The sequence below is a fragment of the Macaca fascicularis genome, chromosome 20 (genome assembly GCF_037993035.2).
Source record: "Macaca fascicularis isolate 582-1 chromosome 20, T2T-MFA8v1.1".
In the NCBI taxonomy this organism is placed as follows: domain Eukaryota; kingdom Metazoa; phylum Chordata; class Mammalia; order Primates; family Cercopithecidae; genus Macaca; species Macaca fascicularis.
The window spans coordinates 69250047-69269751 of record NC_088394.1 but is presented as its reverse complement, the minus strand read 5'-3'; the positions used below and the strand labels follow the sequence as shown (position 1 = coordinate 69269751).

Sequence of the window (19705 nt, the reverse complement as noted above, 5' to 3'; positions counted from 1 at the left end):
ATTCATAGCTAAACTAAAAGAAAATATAACTTAGGTTTTGAAGGTGGATTAAGTTGGTTTTTGAGATAAGTTTCCATGTCTCAGGTTTGAGGAATCTTGGGGGACATGGTTCTGCAGTGTCTTCTGGCCTCTTGTATAGCTGCTATATCATCAAATGGTTCAATAAGATATTATACAACAAAAGAAAAGTAAATTGTTTCTAATTTTCAGCTTAGCTAATTACCAAAACTTACCAAAACCAGCTAGGAGGAACAGCTGTTGATTTTTATTTCTATAGCTCAAGGAAACTATGGATAAATTACCCAATGATAATCTTTCCTGTGTCCTAATAAAAGAGGCCCAAATAGAAGATGATTAAGAGAAAAACCTATCTAACCTTGGAGCATGCGTACCTGGTTTTGTGTGACCCCAGAGCTCCCTAACATCAAAAATCCCATTCTAGATCTGATGGAGAATAATGTTATCAGTGTCATTGTTTGAAAATGAATAAGAGCCTTTCAATTGACACACAGGTTATTCTTTAAATGGACACACAGGTTATTCTCTTATTTGGCATACAGCATATAGGAAAAGGAGGCGATGATATGAGAATTCTGGCAAACAGGAAGACGAAGTGGAGAGGCTACTCCTTTTGTCTCAGTGGAGTGTGGGAAGGGGAAGAATAACAGAGAGGCCAGATGTGTACATCATGGCGTCTGCCTTACAGGCCAGAATCTCAGGGATAGGGTGGCTAAATAGGTTGAAGGGATGCTGGAAGCAAAGGGTCTTCTGCCTAGCTCTCTAGTTGGGAATCTCAGAGCAGACCACTTCACAGAACATCCTCATACCTGCCTGGGGCAGCTAACTCAGGATAAAAATGGTATGCTTAGGTCAAAAGGGAATCTTAGTACTCAAGTATCTCTCAGTTCCTGTGTGGCTGGAGAAGGACCCAGGCATTACACATGGATACATGGCACCCTTCCTCCCACGCATGGTTCTGGAAGGTAGTTGGGTTGAGAACAGTGAACTTGCTATGGGTCTACAACAGGGCTGCCATAGCAAGAGGCCAGACAACCATACCTCAGTGGCTATGAAGGGAGAGGAGAGTTTAGCCCAACACTGTCCAATGGAAATACAATGCAAAACACAAATAGGTGACATTAATTTTAACAACATAGTGTATTTAACCCAACATGTCAGAAATATCATTTCAACATGTAATCAATAGTATTTTACTCTTACAGCACATCTCAGTGTGCTCAGTAGCTTCATGGGGGAAGCACAGGTCTAGCTCCAGGGAAGATGGAGTCAGTGGAAGCCAAGTCAGTGTTGGCTCTGATGGAGCCAAAAGGACAAGTCATCAGTGTTCCCGCAATACCTCAGTGGAAATGGGCGCCACAGGTAAGTGGTTAGCTAGATGAGGCACCCACAGGCCAGTGTCTCAGTGCTCCCCAACTCCTGCCATGCTTGCTTGGTAGAGTGGGAACACATGAGAAATACTAGTTGGATTATAAAAAATATTTATATTTTCTTCACAAAAAACATCTAAGATGATTGAGATTAAGTATCTTTTAATATGTCTTTCATAGACCTTCTATTCTGTTTATACACTTACTGATTTATACATGTCTATTAATCTATTTTGCCAATTTTTCTATTGGATAATTTCACTTTTCCACATGGATTAGCAGGAGTTAGTTTCACATATTCTGAAGGTTCATGTATTCTGATTTTAATACTTTGCCTATTATTTATGTTGCAAGCATTGTCTTTTTACTGTATTCCTGAAATCTTTTGTTTGGAAATTTGCTTAATGCTAGGGCGCCACACTTACCAACCTTTTTCTTTATGGCTTTTGCATTGGGCATCTTGTTTAAGACCTTCACACTTGCTAGTATATAAACATAACTACCTATATTTTCTCCTGATATTTTAAAAAGTTTGTTTTTCACAGTTAGCTGTGTAATAGAGCTGAGATTTTTTTCTGTGAAAGATCTGAGGTAAAAGTCTAACTTTTCTATTATTTCCCATTGATAACCAATTGTTTCTCCGCCTTTTATGAAGCAGCTCACGCCTCCACTGATCTGAAATTTCACAATGAGCATGTGTGAATTCCCCTGTAGTCATGGCTTTGTTTCTATTAGTCTATTTGCCTATGCTTTACAGAACATTTTAATATCTGATAAAGTCCACAGTCATTGGTCTTTGTTTCAAAAATTTATTGGCTCTTTCCGTGAATTTTTCCCCAGGGAATTAGCCAATTATCTTCTTCCTGTAGTGTCTGCACATTTATTGTTAGGTTATTATATAGTTTTATATTCTTAAATGACATTTTTCTATTATATTTTCTAGTTAATCATTGCTGATGTATTTAAAAATCTACTTTTTAATAATATTTTGCTTGAATACCTTGCTAAACTCTTATTAGTTCTAATGCCCTGTCAGTTAATTACCACAGTTTTTCTAGGTAGAGAGTAATACATTCCATAAACTATGATAGTTTTGTTTTTTTCTTTTCAACTACTTATCTTTTATTTCCTTTTATTTTCTTATCACAATGGCTTGGACCTCCAGGACAATGTTATATGATAGCTTGAGAATAGTTTTTTGATTTTGTTTTTTTTGCCTCTGAAAATGAATGAGAATGCTTTCAACATTTAATTGTAATATCCCAGTCCCCAGAATAGTGTCTAGAACATAGATAAATTAATATTACTAAATGTACGTTACTACATGAACAAAGGTCCCCATCAAATACATTTTCCCACTATAGGTTTTTTCTATTTTTCATTCATCATATTAAGGAATTTCCCTCCTACTCCTAGTTTTCTAAGAATTTTTATTTCTAATTATGAATGAGTGTTGGATTCTGTGGAATATTTTTCTCAGCATGAACTGAGATGATATAAATTGTGGTAAATTACATGAATGGATTTCCTGTTATTAAACCATTTTGCATTTCTGGGATAAATTCTACTTGGTCATGATGTAATTTTAAAAATGTATCTCTATGCATGTGATTTGCTAATGCTTTAAAGTCAATGTTCATAAGAGAGATGGGTCTATATTTTTCTTTTCTTGTGTTGTGTTACTGTGAATTTATTTGTCTCCTAAAATGAGTTAATAACTTTCTACATTTTTCTGTGATGTGAGATACATCCATTTCTTCACCATTTGGTAGAACACACTTGTAAAGCTGTTTGACCTAGTGTCTTTTCTTCAGGGCTGGATACTTGACTTCTTTTTCAGTATATTCTATGATTATTTTTCTATTCAGGGTCTACTCCTTATGGTAATTTTAATAACATATATTTCCCCCCAACTCATCCATTTCTCCTATTTTTAAAGCATTCTCTTATCTGTTTTTACTGCCTTAAGTGTCTGCAATTGTATTTCTTTCCTGGTTCCTACCGAGAGTTATGAGGGTTTTGTTGTTGTTGTTGTTTGTTTGTTTTTTAGAGACAGGGTCTTGCTCTTTTGCCTAGGCTAGAGTGCAGTAGTGCAATCACAGCTCACTGCAGCCTCCAACTCCTGGGCTCAAGAGATTCTCCTGCTTCAGCCTCTTAGGTAGCTGGGACCACAGGTATGTACAACTACACTCAGCTGATTGCTTTTTTTTTTTTTTTTTTTTTTTCTTGGTAGAGATGGGGTCTTGCTATGTTGCCTGGGCTGGTCTTGAACTCCTGGGCCTCCCAAAGTGCCAGGATTATAGATGTGAGCCACTACGCCTGGCTGATGTTGCCCAGATTTGCTAAGTTACGCCAAAATTGCTGGTTATCTCCCACTATCCTTTTCCGTCTTCAGGAAGTAATGAAATCCCTAAGCTTTGGTTGTGAATGTGGCCAACCAGAGTGAGGCTGTATTTCCTAGCCCTATATGCAGCTTGGTTGTGGCCACACAAATAAGTACTCACCAATGGGATATAACCGTATATGGTGTGTACAACTTCTAGGAAGTGTCCTTAAAAGAAAGGGGCATACCCTTTTCCTGTCTCTTCCTCCTTTCTGCTGGCTGGAATGTGAGTATGATGGCTAAGGTTAGAACAGAAATCTTGACCAAGACATAGAAGCTACATGCCACCTATGGTGGAGCCACAGAATTGAAGGAGCATCCAGCTGCACACCATAAGGACAAATGTTTTTCTTCAGTTTAGATTTGCTCTTTGGCCATTTTCATTCTTTCTCCATCTAGAATTTCTATTAGATACAAGTTAAAACTTTTAAACTTAGAACCTGTATCTGTTATACACAAGTTAGTTAGAACTTTTAAATCTTATTTTCCATGTCCCTTTATTTCCCTTTCATATAGTCTAACTCTTTTGCTTTCAGTGCTACATTCTGGATGAATTTCTCAACATTAGTTACTTGTCAATATATAAGTTTTATGCCTGTCAGTGTTTGGGGAGCTCAAGTGGAAGGGACAGGTAGGGCATGGAGGAGTCTCACAATTTATGATGCTGACTTGTACTTAATTCCTTGATATCAGTACAATACTCCTACTCTCAGCTACACCTGGTATCCAGCAATTCATAAGTCCTTTGGCTCACCCACTTCATGTATAAATGCCTAGTCTTATGCCAGTGTGGGAGAGGCATAGTTGCCAAGCTGTGTAGAATGAGGGTAGGTAATGGATGGGGATTGAACAGCCGCATCTAGGATCTACCACTCAGGCTACATCTAAGGATCATGCAAAAGGAACATATCAAATGTCCAAAATAAATGTATTTATTTTTAAATTACAGAACTACCATAAAAACTCTTTAGCTAGTGAGGATAATTTCTTATAAACAAAATCTGTCCCATAGGTATATTTAAGAGAGTGACTACACTTTGTCAAATATATATTACTTTGAGTATCTTTACCAATTATTTTTTATCTTATCACAATGTGGCTTCTGCTGCCACCACTGTTAAAACTGTAACTTGAAATCACTAGTGACCTCTACTACTCAACGTGGAGCACATTAAATGAAGTGATTCATGTTAGAAGTAGCCCCATTTATAAAAATCAATACCTGCACTTTAAAAGCCCTGTGTTTGTGATGTATTTATGGCCATTGGCACTCACTGGAAACTGTAGATACTTCAAAGCAGAAGAGCATTTTGAGGAAATCAGTGGCATCTTGGGGATAGGCTTCTCCTTTGCCATATTCTACTGAAATGTACTATATTAGGGGCCTTGATGTTTTCTAAGGGTCTGACTTCTAGATAAGAGTTTCAGATATTCTTGGAGCTCAATAGTGGGCTTACCACTGATATATAGCATTTACATTAACATTTCAGAGCTGAACAATAGAGTAGATTCCAAACAATGAATCAGTATGAGATTTCTTGGCGGTAACTGACTTGGAATGGTTGTGTGGACTCTGTTTCCTTACACAGGGCAATCAGATATAGGGCACGTGTTCTGAATGTCCTTGTGCTGGACTTTGTATTCCAGGGCCATGGAACGGGGGTCCTTTGTAAACCTTCCTCCTTCCATGTAGAGAAAAGGAATCCTATTCAATTTCTAATTTAAAATGGAAAATTACTCACCAAAGGAAACATCACCAAAGTGCAGAGCTGGAACATTAAAATGGAAGGTAGGTCCAATGACACAGCCTCTGGAAGGAGGAATACAAGGTGGGGGAGAAGGAGAGAACCCAGTGAATCAGAGTCACAATCAGGAAGTGGGGCAAGGATAAATACAAAAACCATAGCGTGACATTATGTCAATTACAGTATCCAGGATTTAAAGAAATGATGACATGATGGTCTATCACAGTGGTTCTTAAAATTCTCTTTCATGATTCAAACCATGGGTTTTGACAAACAATGCTGTGGTTAACTTACTGTCTTATTTCTACCAATGAACAGGTGAGAGGCAGAGCATATGGATCATCAAACAAGGGCACAAAATGTTGTGATTTTGAATGAGACACACATCATGTAAAGTTATTAATGTGTCGAGAAATAAAAATTATAGGTCTAATCATGCAATACACATCAAAGACTATCACTGATACTAGTAATCCCTGTCCATGCTGTCATATAAACTGTTCCAATTCTGCTCCTACCGCTGTGACATTCCTACCACGGTGACATTCACTCACTGTGATGCTGGCTAGCCACTTTATCTCTATCAGCTTCTGTTTCTCTTCCTCATGTATAAAAGAGAGGACTGGACTAGGTGACATTGAATGACTCTTTACTGTAAATGTTGGTCTATTTCTCTCTCACTGCAAGTCTTCATGATCTTGGAGAGATGCTCTAGCTTAAAATAAATAATAGAGAGATTCTATGACTTCTAGCTTAGAAGGTATGGTAGGTAGAATAATGGCTTCCAGAGATACCTATGTCCTAATTCCCAGAACCTATGAATATATTAGGTTACATGGCAAAGAGGAATTAAGGTAGCAGATGGAATTAGGGTTGCTAATTAATTGAATTTAAGATGGGGAGATTATCCTGTCTTATCCTGGTAGGCCCATTGTAATCACAAGGGTGATTTTAAAAATAGAGGACAGAGACAACAGAGGAGGTCAGAGTGCTGCAATCTCAGAACTCAACCTGGCTTTGAACACAGAAGAAGGAAACCATGCATCCAGGAATGTGAGCAGCCTCAGAAAGCCAAAAAAGGTTAGGAAATGGGTTCCCCTCTAGAGCTTTCAGAAGGAAACACTGCCCTGCCAACACTGATTTTAGCCCAGCTAGACCTGCATTAAGGCTATAAAACTGTAAAATATTAAATATGTGTTGTTTGAAGCTACTAAATTTGTGATAATTTGTTACAGCAGCAAAAGAAAACTAATCTATTAAGTTATCTTGTTTACCTTCACAGAAACAATTATTTTTCTCCATGATCCATGTCTTTATCTGTAGGCCAAAAGCAAGAACTGAAAAGTGTCCCATCTGTGTGGCAAAACTTTTAAACATTATAGACACACAGATAGCATAAAACACATTAAGCAAGAATCTTTTAATTCACCAAGCTCCAGCTGTTGTATGTGTCACACCATGCAGAATATGATGATGTCTTAGTGGTACTCCCAGTTGCTCCAGCTCTGACCATAATGTGATGAGAGGTTGTTGTAAGCCTGGGAGGAATGGCCACAGCAAAGACTCACTGCAACAAGTTTCAAGTGTAACTTTCTCATGAGCATTTATTATATTTCACGCTGATGATCTAAAGTGATTTTAAAGGGAGCGGTTGGGACTCAGCCAGGAATTAGGATCCAGTTGAGAATGAAGTCAACAAACAGACCGACAGGCTATATGCTTCACTTGAAAAGAAGCTTTTAGGGACCAAAGTAACAAACAGACCAAAAGTGTCTGTCTGACATGCACGAGATGCTAAAGAAAGTAGGAAAGAAGTTTAAAAAATGTACACGAAGCAGACATTTAATCAATGCAGAAGTTTAAACAACCAGAGATACATGACACTTGTCCAAAGGCACATGTAACTGAGGGAACTGTGGCTGAACAATCCCATCTGGACTTAGATATGGTCACATTAATTCTCACAGGGATTCAGAATGTTAGGACAGCCTATGCCAAGGTTGTGCCATAAATCAATGCAGGGGTCTGTTAAAACTATAATTTGAAAGAAAAGAGAGAGAATGATTCAATTATTACAATATATAAGTGAGACAAGTTGAATACAAAATATATCTGTGCTATGGTTCAAACTTTATAAAATCACATATGTAAAAATAGGAGGGAAGAAAATTGCTTACGGGTAATTTTTTAAAATCACACTAATTTTACAGTGTTGTTTATCCAACCACTGAAAATACTGTGTCATGAATTGGAAGAGTAAATAGGAAGAGTAAAAGTATATTTGTTATGATCTTTCAAGGCATACTAGCTAAAATACTAGCTTATGCGGCATTGAGAAATGAGTACCTGGCAATAAAAAAGAAACAAAATTCCAGAACCTACAATATTAACTTTATAGACATTTCCTGGGCTATGAGGCCCAAGAAAGTATTTCTGACAAAGTAAAATAACAAGTCAAGTCAGTGTTAACGTGTGGAGCTGAGAACAGATGATGTATTATTATACATGCATTTTTACCCTTTATGAATAGACATTTATTAATGACACTAGATTTTTAGCAGGTTTTCAAAATTATTGTTAGTGGTTTGAAATGCTAGAAACCACTAACGATGCAACATTATTGGACACAAGAATCACTAAGCTTTAAAGGAAGTGAACTGAGGAGGAAATTTAGGTAAGTCTATTTCTCTTAGCAATCGATCATGAGTTTGGTGATAAATCCCCATAAAGATTCTTTCCATAGTCAGGTTCTGTTGAAAGAAACTAGAAATGAACATCCAAAATCAAGAAGTGGTGTGTGAATTTTGGTAAATGGAAATGTCCAGAAGATAGAACAGGAGGCTTACCCTGCACAGAGCAGGTGAAGTACTAACTAGTCCAAGTTCACTTGTGAGCAGATTTCTGGGAGATCCCTAAATCCTATTATTCACAGTGGAGAACCCAAGTACACCTTAACTTATTTAGACATTGCAAGTGACATGCATGACTACTCTGGGATCTTTAGGAGAAGAGATCAGAGATTTAAAAAATTCAACCAGGAAATTACAGAAGTATTGCTCACTATTACAGGCTCCTGTGTTTTTTTTTTCTTTAAATGACAGCTTCATTGACATATAATTCACACATAATAAAATTCACACATTTAAAGTGCACAAATCAATGTTTTTTGTATATTCACAAATATATGCAACCATCACTACAGTCAATTTGAGAACATTTTCATCACCTCAAAAAGAAACCTCATGCCCTTTAGCTGTCACCCTCTATCCTGCACCCACCAGCCCTAAGCAACCGCTAATCCAACTCAGATCTATATAGATTTGCCTATTTTAATCATTTCATACAAATGGAATCATGTAATGTGTTGTATTTTGTGACTGGCTTCTTTCATAATGTTTTCAGGGCTCATAATGGATGAACCTTATTTTCAAGGTTTATAATGGTGTCACTACGGCTGAACCTTGCAAACATTATGACAAGTGAAAGAAGCAGTCACAAAAGACCGTGGTAGCAAGGTTCATCCATGCTACCGTGTTGTAGCATCTATCAGTGCTTCATTTTTTTCTTTTCATTGCTTTTTATGGTCAAATAGCATTCCATTGTATAGATATGCCACATTTCATTTATCTTTGGCTACTAGGAATGATACTGTTATAAATACTCATGTACAAGTTTTTGTGTGGATATATGCTTTCATTCCTCCTGGGTATATACCTAGGAATGGAATTGCTGGTCATACGGTAACTCAGTGTTTACCTGTTTGAGGTGCTGATAAACCATTTTCTAAAGTGGCTGCCATGTCTTATATTCCTAATTATCAGTGTTTGGGGGTTCTCATTCCTCCACCTTTTCACCAACACTTACAGTAGTTCCTCATCTGTAGTTTTGATTTCCTGTTGTTTCAGTTACTTATGGTCAACACGGTCCAAAAATATTAAATAAAAAATTTCCAGAAATAGATCACTCATACATTATTAAGTGCCTGTCACTTTGAGTAGTGTGATGAAGTCTTGTGTCATCCACTGTCTGTCCAGCCTGGGTCATGAATCACCCTTTTGTCCAGTGTATTGATGCTGCATGATGCTACCCTCTTTTTAGTCACTTAGTAGCTGTCTTGGTTATCAGATCAACTGCCACAGTATTGCAGGGCTTGTGTTTGAGTAACGCTAATTTTACTTTTGCACTTTGGGGCCTAAAAATGCAGATAAAGGGGAACTACTGTATTTTCCATTTTAAGATTATAGACATCCAAGTGAGTGTGAAGTAGTGCCACATTGTGGGGTTTTGATTTACATCTCCCTGAGGATTAATGATGTTGACAGTCTTTTCATGTGTTATTGGCCTTTTGTATATTTCTTTGAGAAATATCTGCTTAAACGCTTTGTCCATTTTTAAATTGAATTATTTATTGAGTTACAACTATCTAGTAATTTATTATTATCCCTTATCAGATATATGAGTTGCAAATTATCCCATTGTGTAGGCGGTCTTTTCACTTTCTTGATAGTATCCCCTTTGCAGCACAGACTTTTTTACATTCTGATGAAGTCTAATTTATTTATTTTTTCTTTGGTTGCTTGTGCTTAGATGCTGATTATCTGAAAACTATTGCTTATTTGGTTTTTGGATATGGATATTTATCCCTATGTTTGTTTGTTTGTTTTTGAGACAGAGTCTCACTCTGTCACCCAGGCTGGAGTGCAGTGCCACAATCTCCACTCACTGCAATCTCCGCCTCCTGGGTTCAAGTGATTCTCCTGCCTCAGCCTCCCAAGCAGCTGGGATTGCAGGCACACACCACCATGCCCACCTAATTTTTTTGTATTTTTAGTATAGATGGGGTTTCACCATGTTGGTCAGGGTGGTCTCAAACTCCTGACCTCAGGTAATCTGCCTGCCTCAGCCTCCCAAAGTGCTGAGATTACAGGCATGAGCCACTGCGCCGGGCCTATCCCTATGTTTTCTTCTAACAGTTTTATAGTTTCAGCCCTTACATTTCAGTCTTTGATCCATGTAGAGGCAGTTCCCTTCTACTCCTAGTTTGTTACTTTTTTTTTTTTAATCATAAAAGGGTGCTGAATTTTGGCAAATGCTTTTTCTGTGTTTATTGAAATAATCATGTGGTTTTTGTCCTTTATTCTATTAATATGTTGTATTACATTGATTGATTTTCATATGTTAAGCCAACCTTTCATTCCTAGGATAAATCCCACTTGGTCATGGGGTATAATCCTTTCCACATGTTGCTGGATTTGGTTTGCTAGTATTTTGTCAAAGATTTTTGGGTCTAAATCCATAAAGGTTATGGGTTTTTAGTTTTCTTTTCTTGTAATGTTTTTGTTTGGTTTTGGTATCAGGGTAATACTGGCCTTGTAAAATGAGTTGACAAGTGTTCCTACCTTCTCATTTTTTGGAAGAGTTTGTGAAAGATTTATAATTCTTCATTAAACATTCAGTAGAATTCATCAGTGAAGCCACTTGATCCTGTTTTTTGTTTGTTTGTTTTTTGGCTGGAATATATTACAGGTCTATTCAGATTCTCTCTCTCTTCTTGAGTCAGTTTTGGTAGTTCATGTCTTTCCAGGAATTTGTTCATGTCATCTACATTATCTAATTTTTGGCATACAATTGTTCATAGCATTATCCACTAATCCTTTTAATTTCTGTAAGGTTGGCAGTAATGTCCTTTCTTTTATTCCTGTTGGGTAGAGTGTGCTGTAGATGTCTGTTAGGTCTAGGTGGTTTATAGTGTTCAACTCTTCTATTTCCTTTATGATCTTCTGCTTAGTTTTTTTTATTATTGAAAGTGGGGTATTGACATCCCCTACTATTTTGCTGAATTGTCTATTTCTCCCTTCAATTCTGTCTGTCTGCACTTACATATTTTGGTGCTCTGTTATTAGATGTGTGTTTGTAATTGCCATATCTTTTTGATGAATTCACTATCTTATCATTGTAAAATGCCCTTCTTTGTCTTGAGTAAAAATTTTTGTTTTAAAGTCTATTTTGTCTGGTATAACATGGTCTCTCCAGCTTTCTTTTGATACTGTTTGCATGGTATAGATATTTCTATCCTTTTGGTTTCAACCTATTCATATCTTTAAATCTAAAGTGTGGTATCTTGTAAAAAGCATATAGATAGATCATTTTTGGGGGGGTTGTTTGTTTTGTTCTAATCCATTCTGCCATTCTCTAACTTTTAATTGAAGTATTTAATACATTAACATTTAATGTGATTGTTGATAGGGCAGGACTCATGCTACTTATTTTCTATATGTCTCATGTCTTTTCTGTTCCTTTATTCCTCCATGACTGCCTTTCTTTGTGTTAAATGGATATTTTCTACCCTTTTAAATTCCCTTGTTATTTCTTTTACTGTATTTTTAAGTTAGTTTAGGGAATAGTTTAGAGAACGGGCAATCCTGAATTTGGGTAAATAATTCAGAGTCAAAAGTGAGGGCAGTAGTAGTCATGCATCAGGAATGTCTAACAAACCCAAATATATGACTTCTTGCACCTAATATACAACCTTGCTTGAAGGAGATACTCAATAAGAGTTTATTAAACCAATATCCACGTAATTATTCCTAAAAAGGGTAGCTATGTATGTATGTTGATGGTAAGACACAGTATTAATTATTAGGCCTGAACTTAAAATGGGGAATGGCCAGGTGAAATTGGGATGAGCTTTCTTATTAAACTTGAGGGGCAGTAAGCCTTCCTTGGCTAGCACTTTTCCTTCTATCATCTACCTGAAAAGTAAAACTGCTCCTTTATTATCCTACACTTTCCTTCCTACAGATAGGGCTATTATTCCTTCTATCTTAAATGTTTTTAGAGCACAGTTTAAAGGTTTTATCTTTGCTGCTTATGTATGAAGGCTTGCTTATGATACTAGATGTTGTCAAGGTACTTATGATTCAGAGCAATACTTCCTGATGCCCAGTAGTCAGAAAGCTTCCAATAGTTGATCTGCTGGATCTTATCAAAGACCCTTATGGGACCAGAGGATCCGTGAATTGGAGACACGGTTACATTCATAAGTTTGTTCTTCCTACTTCTTCAGATAACCACCCTTCACTGCTTGTCATGAGAGATGAGATGTTATGAAGATAGTAAGTGGGTGAAGTTCATATAATATGAAAATGTATTCCCACACTTCTCATATTGTATACATATGCAAAGGATGTCAGCTGGGATAAGTATGATGCATATTTGTGAAGAGTCAATGTTATTCAAACATTTGGAAAACAACCCTCATTCTTCTCTTATAACAAACACATGTATTATGGTAGAGAATGTAAATGTCTTGTGAATGTTTCAGATAAGTCTTGAGACTTAAAAATAAAAAAAGATTATGATTATGACAGGCTGCTTTGGCCATGCCACAGAACCCTTGAGGCACACACATTCACTCTCCTTAGTTGTTGGGGGTTGTATGACTTTGCTAGGGCTGCCATAACAAAGCATCCTAGATTGGGTGGCTTAAACAACAGAAGTTTATTTCTGTTGCTGTCAGAGGGTTGGTGACTGCAAGGTTATTTTTTTCTGAGGGTCTCTCGCTTCAGCTTCTCTTTATTTTTTCACATGGCCCTTTTCTATGAGTATGTCTGTGTCCTAATGTCCTCTCCTTATAAGGACACCAATCATATTGGATTAAAGTCCACCCATCTGACCTCATTTTGCCTTAATTATCTCTTTAAAGGCCCTATGTCCAAGAAGAGTTACATTCCGAGGTACTGGGTGTTAACACTTCAACATATAAATTCTGCGGGAAGCAATTCAGTGCATAACAGGGACACTGAGGTGCAAGAGTTTGAGACTAAATAGTAATCACCTTTCAGCTAATCTTGAGATTCTGAATGTAAAGTATATATCATGAGATCAGTACATTTTCCTTGGATCCTTCAGGTCATATGTCTCTATCTCTTTTCTATGTTATCCCCAGGGCTTGCCCCAAGGGAGACCTCAGCTTGTAGATGGACGGAGGTCTTGCTAGCAGTTACCAGAATAAGAGAAACTGCCATGGTAATTAACAACCTGCTGCTGTGGGAATCCAAATAGAGTCAGAGCAATGTGTTTACAATGTTTGAAGACATGATAGTGAGATCATGTAAACAATTTCCTTAAAATAAGAACAAAAGACAAAAGTTTAGAGAAACTGTGATAATGGCCAAAGCTTAGCCCAGATGATTTTATTCAGGTGTTACTGTAATAACTTATTTTCTCTAAACATCCTAAGACATAGAGAGTAACTAGAAGCTAGTTTAATGTCTAAATCCTTATTTTATAAGATTATAACTTGCAGAAAAACTAGATCTCCAAACAGCATCTGTATCTATATTATAATAACTTATACATGTTCACTAGGGAAACACTGATGGAAATTTAACACACTCTATTATGCTGATGTGTTCATATCAACAAAGACAGCTATGAACATCCAGACAGGATCTATTTAAAAAGCTAAAAAGGCAACAGGTTAAAACTTCAGTTAGTTTCTACATTCGTTATAAATGCACCTTACCTAATGGTCAGTTTCACAGGCTCAGGTGACCCATTGACATTGACCAGGAACTCTTCTTCAAAGTTTCCCAGGATGGTAGAACTGAAGGAGATCTGGATAGCTTGGACTCCACTTGGTTCAATGATGCCTTCCTTGGGACAGAAAACAAAGCAGGCCCCCAAAGCTGAAGTTGGAGGGGTCACATTGAAGAGAGCATCGATGCTGCCTTTGTTGTACAGTATTGCCTATATCAATAAAAGGCAAGAATGTGAAGGTCAATGGGCCTCTGACTTATTTTCATATAAGCATGTGTCTGTACTGTTTAACAGCAACAAAGGGAAAGTTGCAGGAATTAGAACCAAAGAACACTCAGGGACAAATGAACAGTCTGATGCCTTGAGTGTTCGAAGATAGAACTCCCAAGCCAGAAGTAATTTTACATTTTTAGTCTCCTCTTTAAAATGAAATTGGTCATATATATTATGCTTGTGCTATAAAGACATCATAATCACATATACTGATGAAGAGCCTTAAAATACCCCCTTTTTTTGCTACTCTCTATAAAGTAACCAAGGGAAAGTAAGTATTTCTCTTATATGCATGACAAGGCTGAGGCTAAGCAGCATATTTAAAAATAAAAAGGAAGTTTGAATAGCAGAGTGAGAATTACCTAAACCTATGTTTATAATGTAGCTTGAAGAATGTACATGAGACATCATTGTGGATCCCAGATGACAAGGGTTCTCTTTGTTGTGCTATGAGTTTTCATCCTATTGAGATACTTTCATCTCAAATTCTACTGGATGGATGATTGCTTTGAGATTCTTATGCAAGCAACTGTTTTACTGTAGAAAAGTTGTATTCCTATATACTAGTGTTCTGGAAGCATGTTATTGCCCATATGTGGTTGTGCACTGGGTTTCGTGTGTGCATGTAAAGAGCTCATGCCTGAGCTCTTTACATGCACACTCATGACATTTGGCATCCTACATGGCAGGCCTCAGTCTACTGTCCCTACAATTCTTGGGCATGAACCTTGACTACAGCCATGTTGTTCTATCCTGGCTTCCAAAGACACCACCTCTGATCCTTGCCAATGCTGTCCTTATACCTAGAGGGTGAACAGCATGTTTTCCTGATTTATATAGGAACCACCCTCAACCTACACCTAAGGCTTTGGAGGACAAAGAGCATGAGAGATCTTGAAGAAACTTACAGAAGGTCAGCAGGCAAATGTGAGGTGTGTCAGGAACCCAGAAGCTGAGGGAGGAGGATTCCCAGATGAAGTCAGATGCAGACAGAGGTCAAGAGAGTAAGTTCAGAGCAAAGGTTATAGATTTATTATTTTTATTTAGAGATTATTGTCATCCCTGACCTTGAGGAAGAGAGTAATCCCAGTGGGGCATGATTGCAGAATCCAGAGGACAAATGTTTAGGGGATTGAGTGGGTGCACAGGAAATAGTGGCTATTTTAGATTCCTGTTTTGAGAAGATGAGTAGTGAAAGGTGAGAATGGGAGTGGCAAGGCTGTGGGACATACTGCAGAGGAGAAAGCATATTTGTAATAAATGAGATAATGCATATGCATTGCTCAGCCTAGAGGAAGCACTCACCAAAGTGCTGCCTGTTGTTGTTGTAAGAGAAGAGACCTTGGTAACTAAGGGAATGGGGTCTGAGTGGATGCAGAGGAGGATGAGTTCAGGGGCTCAGGTTGCAGGGAAGAGGGCATCCAGAACATATGGTGGAGAGAAAGAGTCGGCAGCAGAGGCAGAGCAGAGGAAGACAGCCTCTTCTGCCAAGAGAAGATGGACAATGCACCAAAATAGAAGCATAAATAATTGCTGCTTGCTATTTTATTCATCTTTTTATGTTTCTTCCCCATCTTCCTCATTCTAAGCTCCCTGGTAGTAGGAACCAGGCTTCACCCTTCATTCCATTTAAAGAGACCATGTAGAAAAGTGATTATGGCCAGCGACTCTGCAGCCAAACTGCCTGGGTTCAAATCTCAGCTTTGCCACTGACTTACTAGCTCTGTAACCTTGGACATTCTACTTAGTTTCTCTGTGTTCCAGTTTCCCCATCTTTAAAATGTAAGTACTACTAACTTCTCATGTTGCTGTAAAATTAAATTTATTAATTTATGTAATTTTTAGAATAGTGCTTGGCAAATAGTGCTTAAAAATGACAGACACTGTTGATATGTTTTTGTTTGTTTGTTTTTTGTTTTTTAAGGGATAGGGTCTGGCTCTGTTGTCCAGGCTGGAGTGCAGTGGCACATCACAGCTCACTGTACCCTTGAACTCCTAGGTTCAAGTGATCGTCCCACCTCTCCCTTCTGAGTAGCTGGGGCTATAGGTATGTGCCATCATGCCCAACTAATTTTTGTGGGTTTTTTTTTTTTAAACATGGGGTCTTACTGTATTGCCCAGGCTGGTCTCGAACTCCTTACCTCAAGTGATCCTTCAACCTCAGCCTCCCAAAGCACTGGGATTACAGATGTGAGACACCACACATAGTCAGTGACTGCTATTTATATCCTCAGTGCCAAACAGGATGGGTTTAAATTTTACCCGTGCTTAAGAAGTGACTAATATGTACTAGTGGTAACATGAAGGCAAATTGAAGGCATTAATGGTAACTTGGAGGACCCTGTTCTTTTACTTCAGAAGATGCATGGATTGCCTTTTAGTTTTTTTGGTTAGCAGAAATGTTTTGCCCATATTTTCTGTATGGTGAGCATTCCTCCATTTTTAAGAATATGACATCATTCTTCTCCTCCTGGCAAATAAGCACCCACTTATGAATACAGAAACCAGCAATAGTTTTGGGACACAATTCAGAGGCCTTTTGATTACTGATAATACTCTTTCCTTGAGATCTAGCTCTTTGGAGAGAAGAAAATTTATAATCAAACTTTGCCTCTCATTTGTTTTCCTTCTTAATTACACCGGGGAATAGTGTATACTCTTGGGGTTATGGTTTATTCTTTATGTATCTGCTATGCTCAGCAATGACTAAGGGCAATAGCTAGTTATTCAAATTTGTCTCAAGTAGGTAATGCAATAAATTGAGAGAGAGATGCAATGAAACATCAGCATTAAATACGCAGAGTGCAAAATATTCCCATAAGAAGCACCTTACCGTGTCCTTCTCTGCCACTGCACAGCTCTCCAAACTGTCCAATCTGATGCATCACCTCATTTAACACTTATTTAACTGGCTGTGGTTTGCTTTACTATTAAAATTAGGGACAGTGGGAAGTGGTGGCCTCGAGCACACTTCTGCTAAATTTACATTCAGGGAAACCCTATCCATTTTGCATCAGAATTAAAGGTTCTTTTCTGATGTGGCACTCATAAGTTCAGTCTGTAAGATGTAAAGGAAATTCACACTGGATAAATTGCAGACAGAATATCAGTTTAATGAGAGCTACTGGACTTTTTTTCCTTCTCCCCTAAGTGACCTCGCAAGTGCAATCCAGGACAGTGTGGCATATAGCTGTGTCACTTGTCATTTCATGACAGCCATGCGACTGATTTCTTCATTTACACTGTGTTCCTATGCACAGTCCATCTCACTGTGACATTAACATCTCTGTATACCTTCTGCATCATCCCATTTAGGCCACAGTTACCTTGTGAATGTGGGAGACGCAGGGCACTGTCCCCACACCACGTTAGGCTGGGCTAAGAGCCAAGTGGGCTGGAGGCTGGGTTTACCCAAGGTGAGAGGGTAGGATGCTGAGAACCTGAAGGGCTGAGAGGCCAGCAAAGGCCTTCTCTTCCAGAACAGGAGAGACAGCCCTAGTCCCCCAGGACTCACTAACATTACATGCTGCAGGACCCTGCCAAGTTACTTAACTCCCCTGGCATTCAGGTTTGCCATTCCTTGAATGCATTTCCTCTTTTTCTGTGCATACAGCTAATGGAATATGAATGTAGGTGAAATGCGCTACCGTCTATAAAAATATCATATACATTCCCCCATGCCCTTTCCCCTTCTGCAATCTTGAAGACCACGTGGTAGGGGTGGCCAAGCATGAAATGTTCCAGCTTCTCTGCTGGAAGAGAGCACCTGTTCACTAGAAACCTTTGTTTTGGACTTTATGTAAGGTATAAAAGAAGCTTCTAGCATATTTGAGACATTATGTATTTTTATATTTGTTTGTTACAATATCTAGCACTACCTTAACTTCTCTAAGCCTCAGTTTACCCAGCTATAAAATGGAAATAGTTAATTGTACCTCACAAATAGTTGTCACAAATAGGGTTTTATTGTTTGGGGCTGGTTTTTGTTTTTTGTTTTTTGTTCAACACAGAATCTCACTCTGTTGCCCAGGCTGGACTGCAGTGGCATGATCTTGGCTCACTGCAACCTCCACCTCCTGAGTTCAAGTGCTTCTCCTGCCTCAGTCTTCCAAGGAGTTGGGATTACAGGTGCCCGCCAACACACCCAGGTAATTTTTGTATTTTTAGTAGCAACTGAGTTTTACCACACTGGCCAAGCTGGCCTTGAACTCCTGACCTCAAGTGATCTACCACCTTGGTCTCCCAAAGTGCTAGGACACAAATCGGGTTTTTGTGAGAACTAAATGAACGAGTGAATATGAAAGCACTAGCACTGTGCTCAACACACATTAAGGGAGATGTTGTGTATGATATTAACCACTACACGATCCACATTTCTCATACGCAAAATAGATGTAATAAAGCCTAACTTTCACAATTTGGTAAGGATTAGAAATCACACACACACACACACACACACAGACACATAGATATGCAAACACAATAAAGTATGAACCTGACATCTATTTGTCACTCATTAAATAATTGCTTTGAATACCTCTATAAAAATACAAACATATACAACGAAGGAACCTTTCCAAAATTAAGTTTCAAGGGTTACAGTCTGATGCAGTATAAAAAATATGCCCTAGATACAAATTTAGTGATGGTGAAACACTGAAGTAAACACTGATCCTGAAGAACTCATGCAGACATCCTGTAAAATTTCATTTTCTAATTAATTGGAAAGATAAAGCAGGAAAGTCTCTTCCAGAAACTATTATTGGTTTTTAAAACATAGATTGGAGACCAGTGCATTAAGAGAAAATTATGAAGTGTGAAAAGAGCTATGCTCATTAGGACGTTCTAGAAAATGTAAAAGGTTCTCCATCCTCTGATCTGTGGAATTTATGTTGTCAGAGAACAAGCACTAAACAGATGGGGAGATGTATTTATGGGTTTTCCCTTTGCAATCTACAAAACAATGAGGATAAAACCAGTTAAACTATGGCTCTGTTGCTTTTCAGCTTTTACTAAAGTGAGGGAGGGCTAATGAAGATAAAAAGTTGTTTCCCTCACGATGGCCAGGCAAGAGGAGGAAGAATCTGAGCACTCCGGGGTCTCAACAAGGATGAGTAATGGCGAATGAATGTGATTGCACACACTTTCCATCAAATAAAAACACATAAGATACAACAAACCCAAAAAGCCAAGTACTGTTGGAAGTCTCAGCGAACAACTCTAACAACTCTAGTGCTTACCTCATAACAATGTACAGATCCGGTGAAAACTTTCCCAATATCCAGCAATTCAAAGTTGAAGTGAATCTTAGGTCCCATGCCTTCCCCTTTGATTCGGAGGGGCAGACGGATTTCTCGGCCTAGAAAAACAATTCT

At 38.1% G+C, this 19705-nt stretch overlaps 1 protein-coding gene and 1 long non-coding RNA gene across 2 annotated transcripts in view; one reads left to right on the top strand and one right to left on the bottom strand.

Moving 5' to 3' along the window:
- HYDIN (HYDIN axonemal central pair apparatus protein) overlaps window positions 1-19705 on the bottom strand; it is a 375746-nt gene that overhangs the window by 264975 nt on the left and 91066 nt on the right. The window contains exons 10-12 of the mRNA XM_015443164.3: window positions 19571-19689; window positions 14044-14267; window positions 5514-5581 (exon numbers count right to left, since the gene is read on the bottom strand). Coding sequence (XP_015298650.3) covers window positions 5514-5581; window positions 14044-14267; window positions 19571-19689 — 411 coding nt within the window. The remainder of the gene's footprint in view (window positions 1-5513; window positions 5582-14043; window positions 14268-19570; window positions 19690-19705) is intronic.
- LOC135968888 (uncharacterized) lies at window positions 15994-19509 on the top strand. Its single transcript, XR_010583903.1, has 3 exons — window positions 15994-16112; window positions 18361-18478; window positions 19337-19509. It is a non-coding gene; the product is annotated as an uncharacterized lncRNA (long non-coding RNA).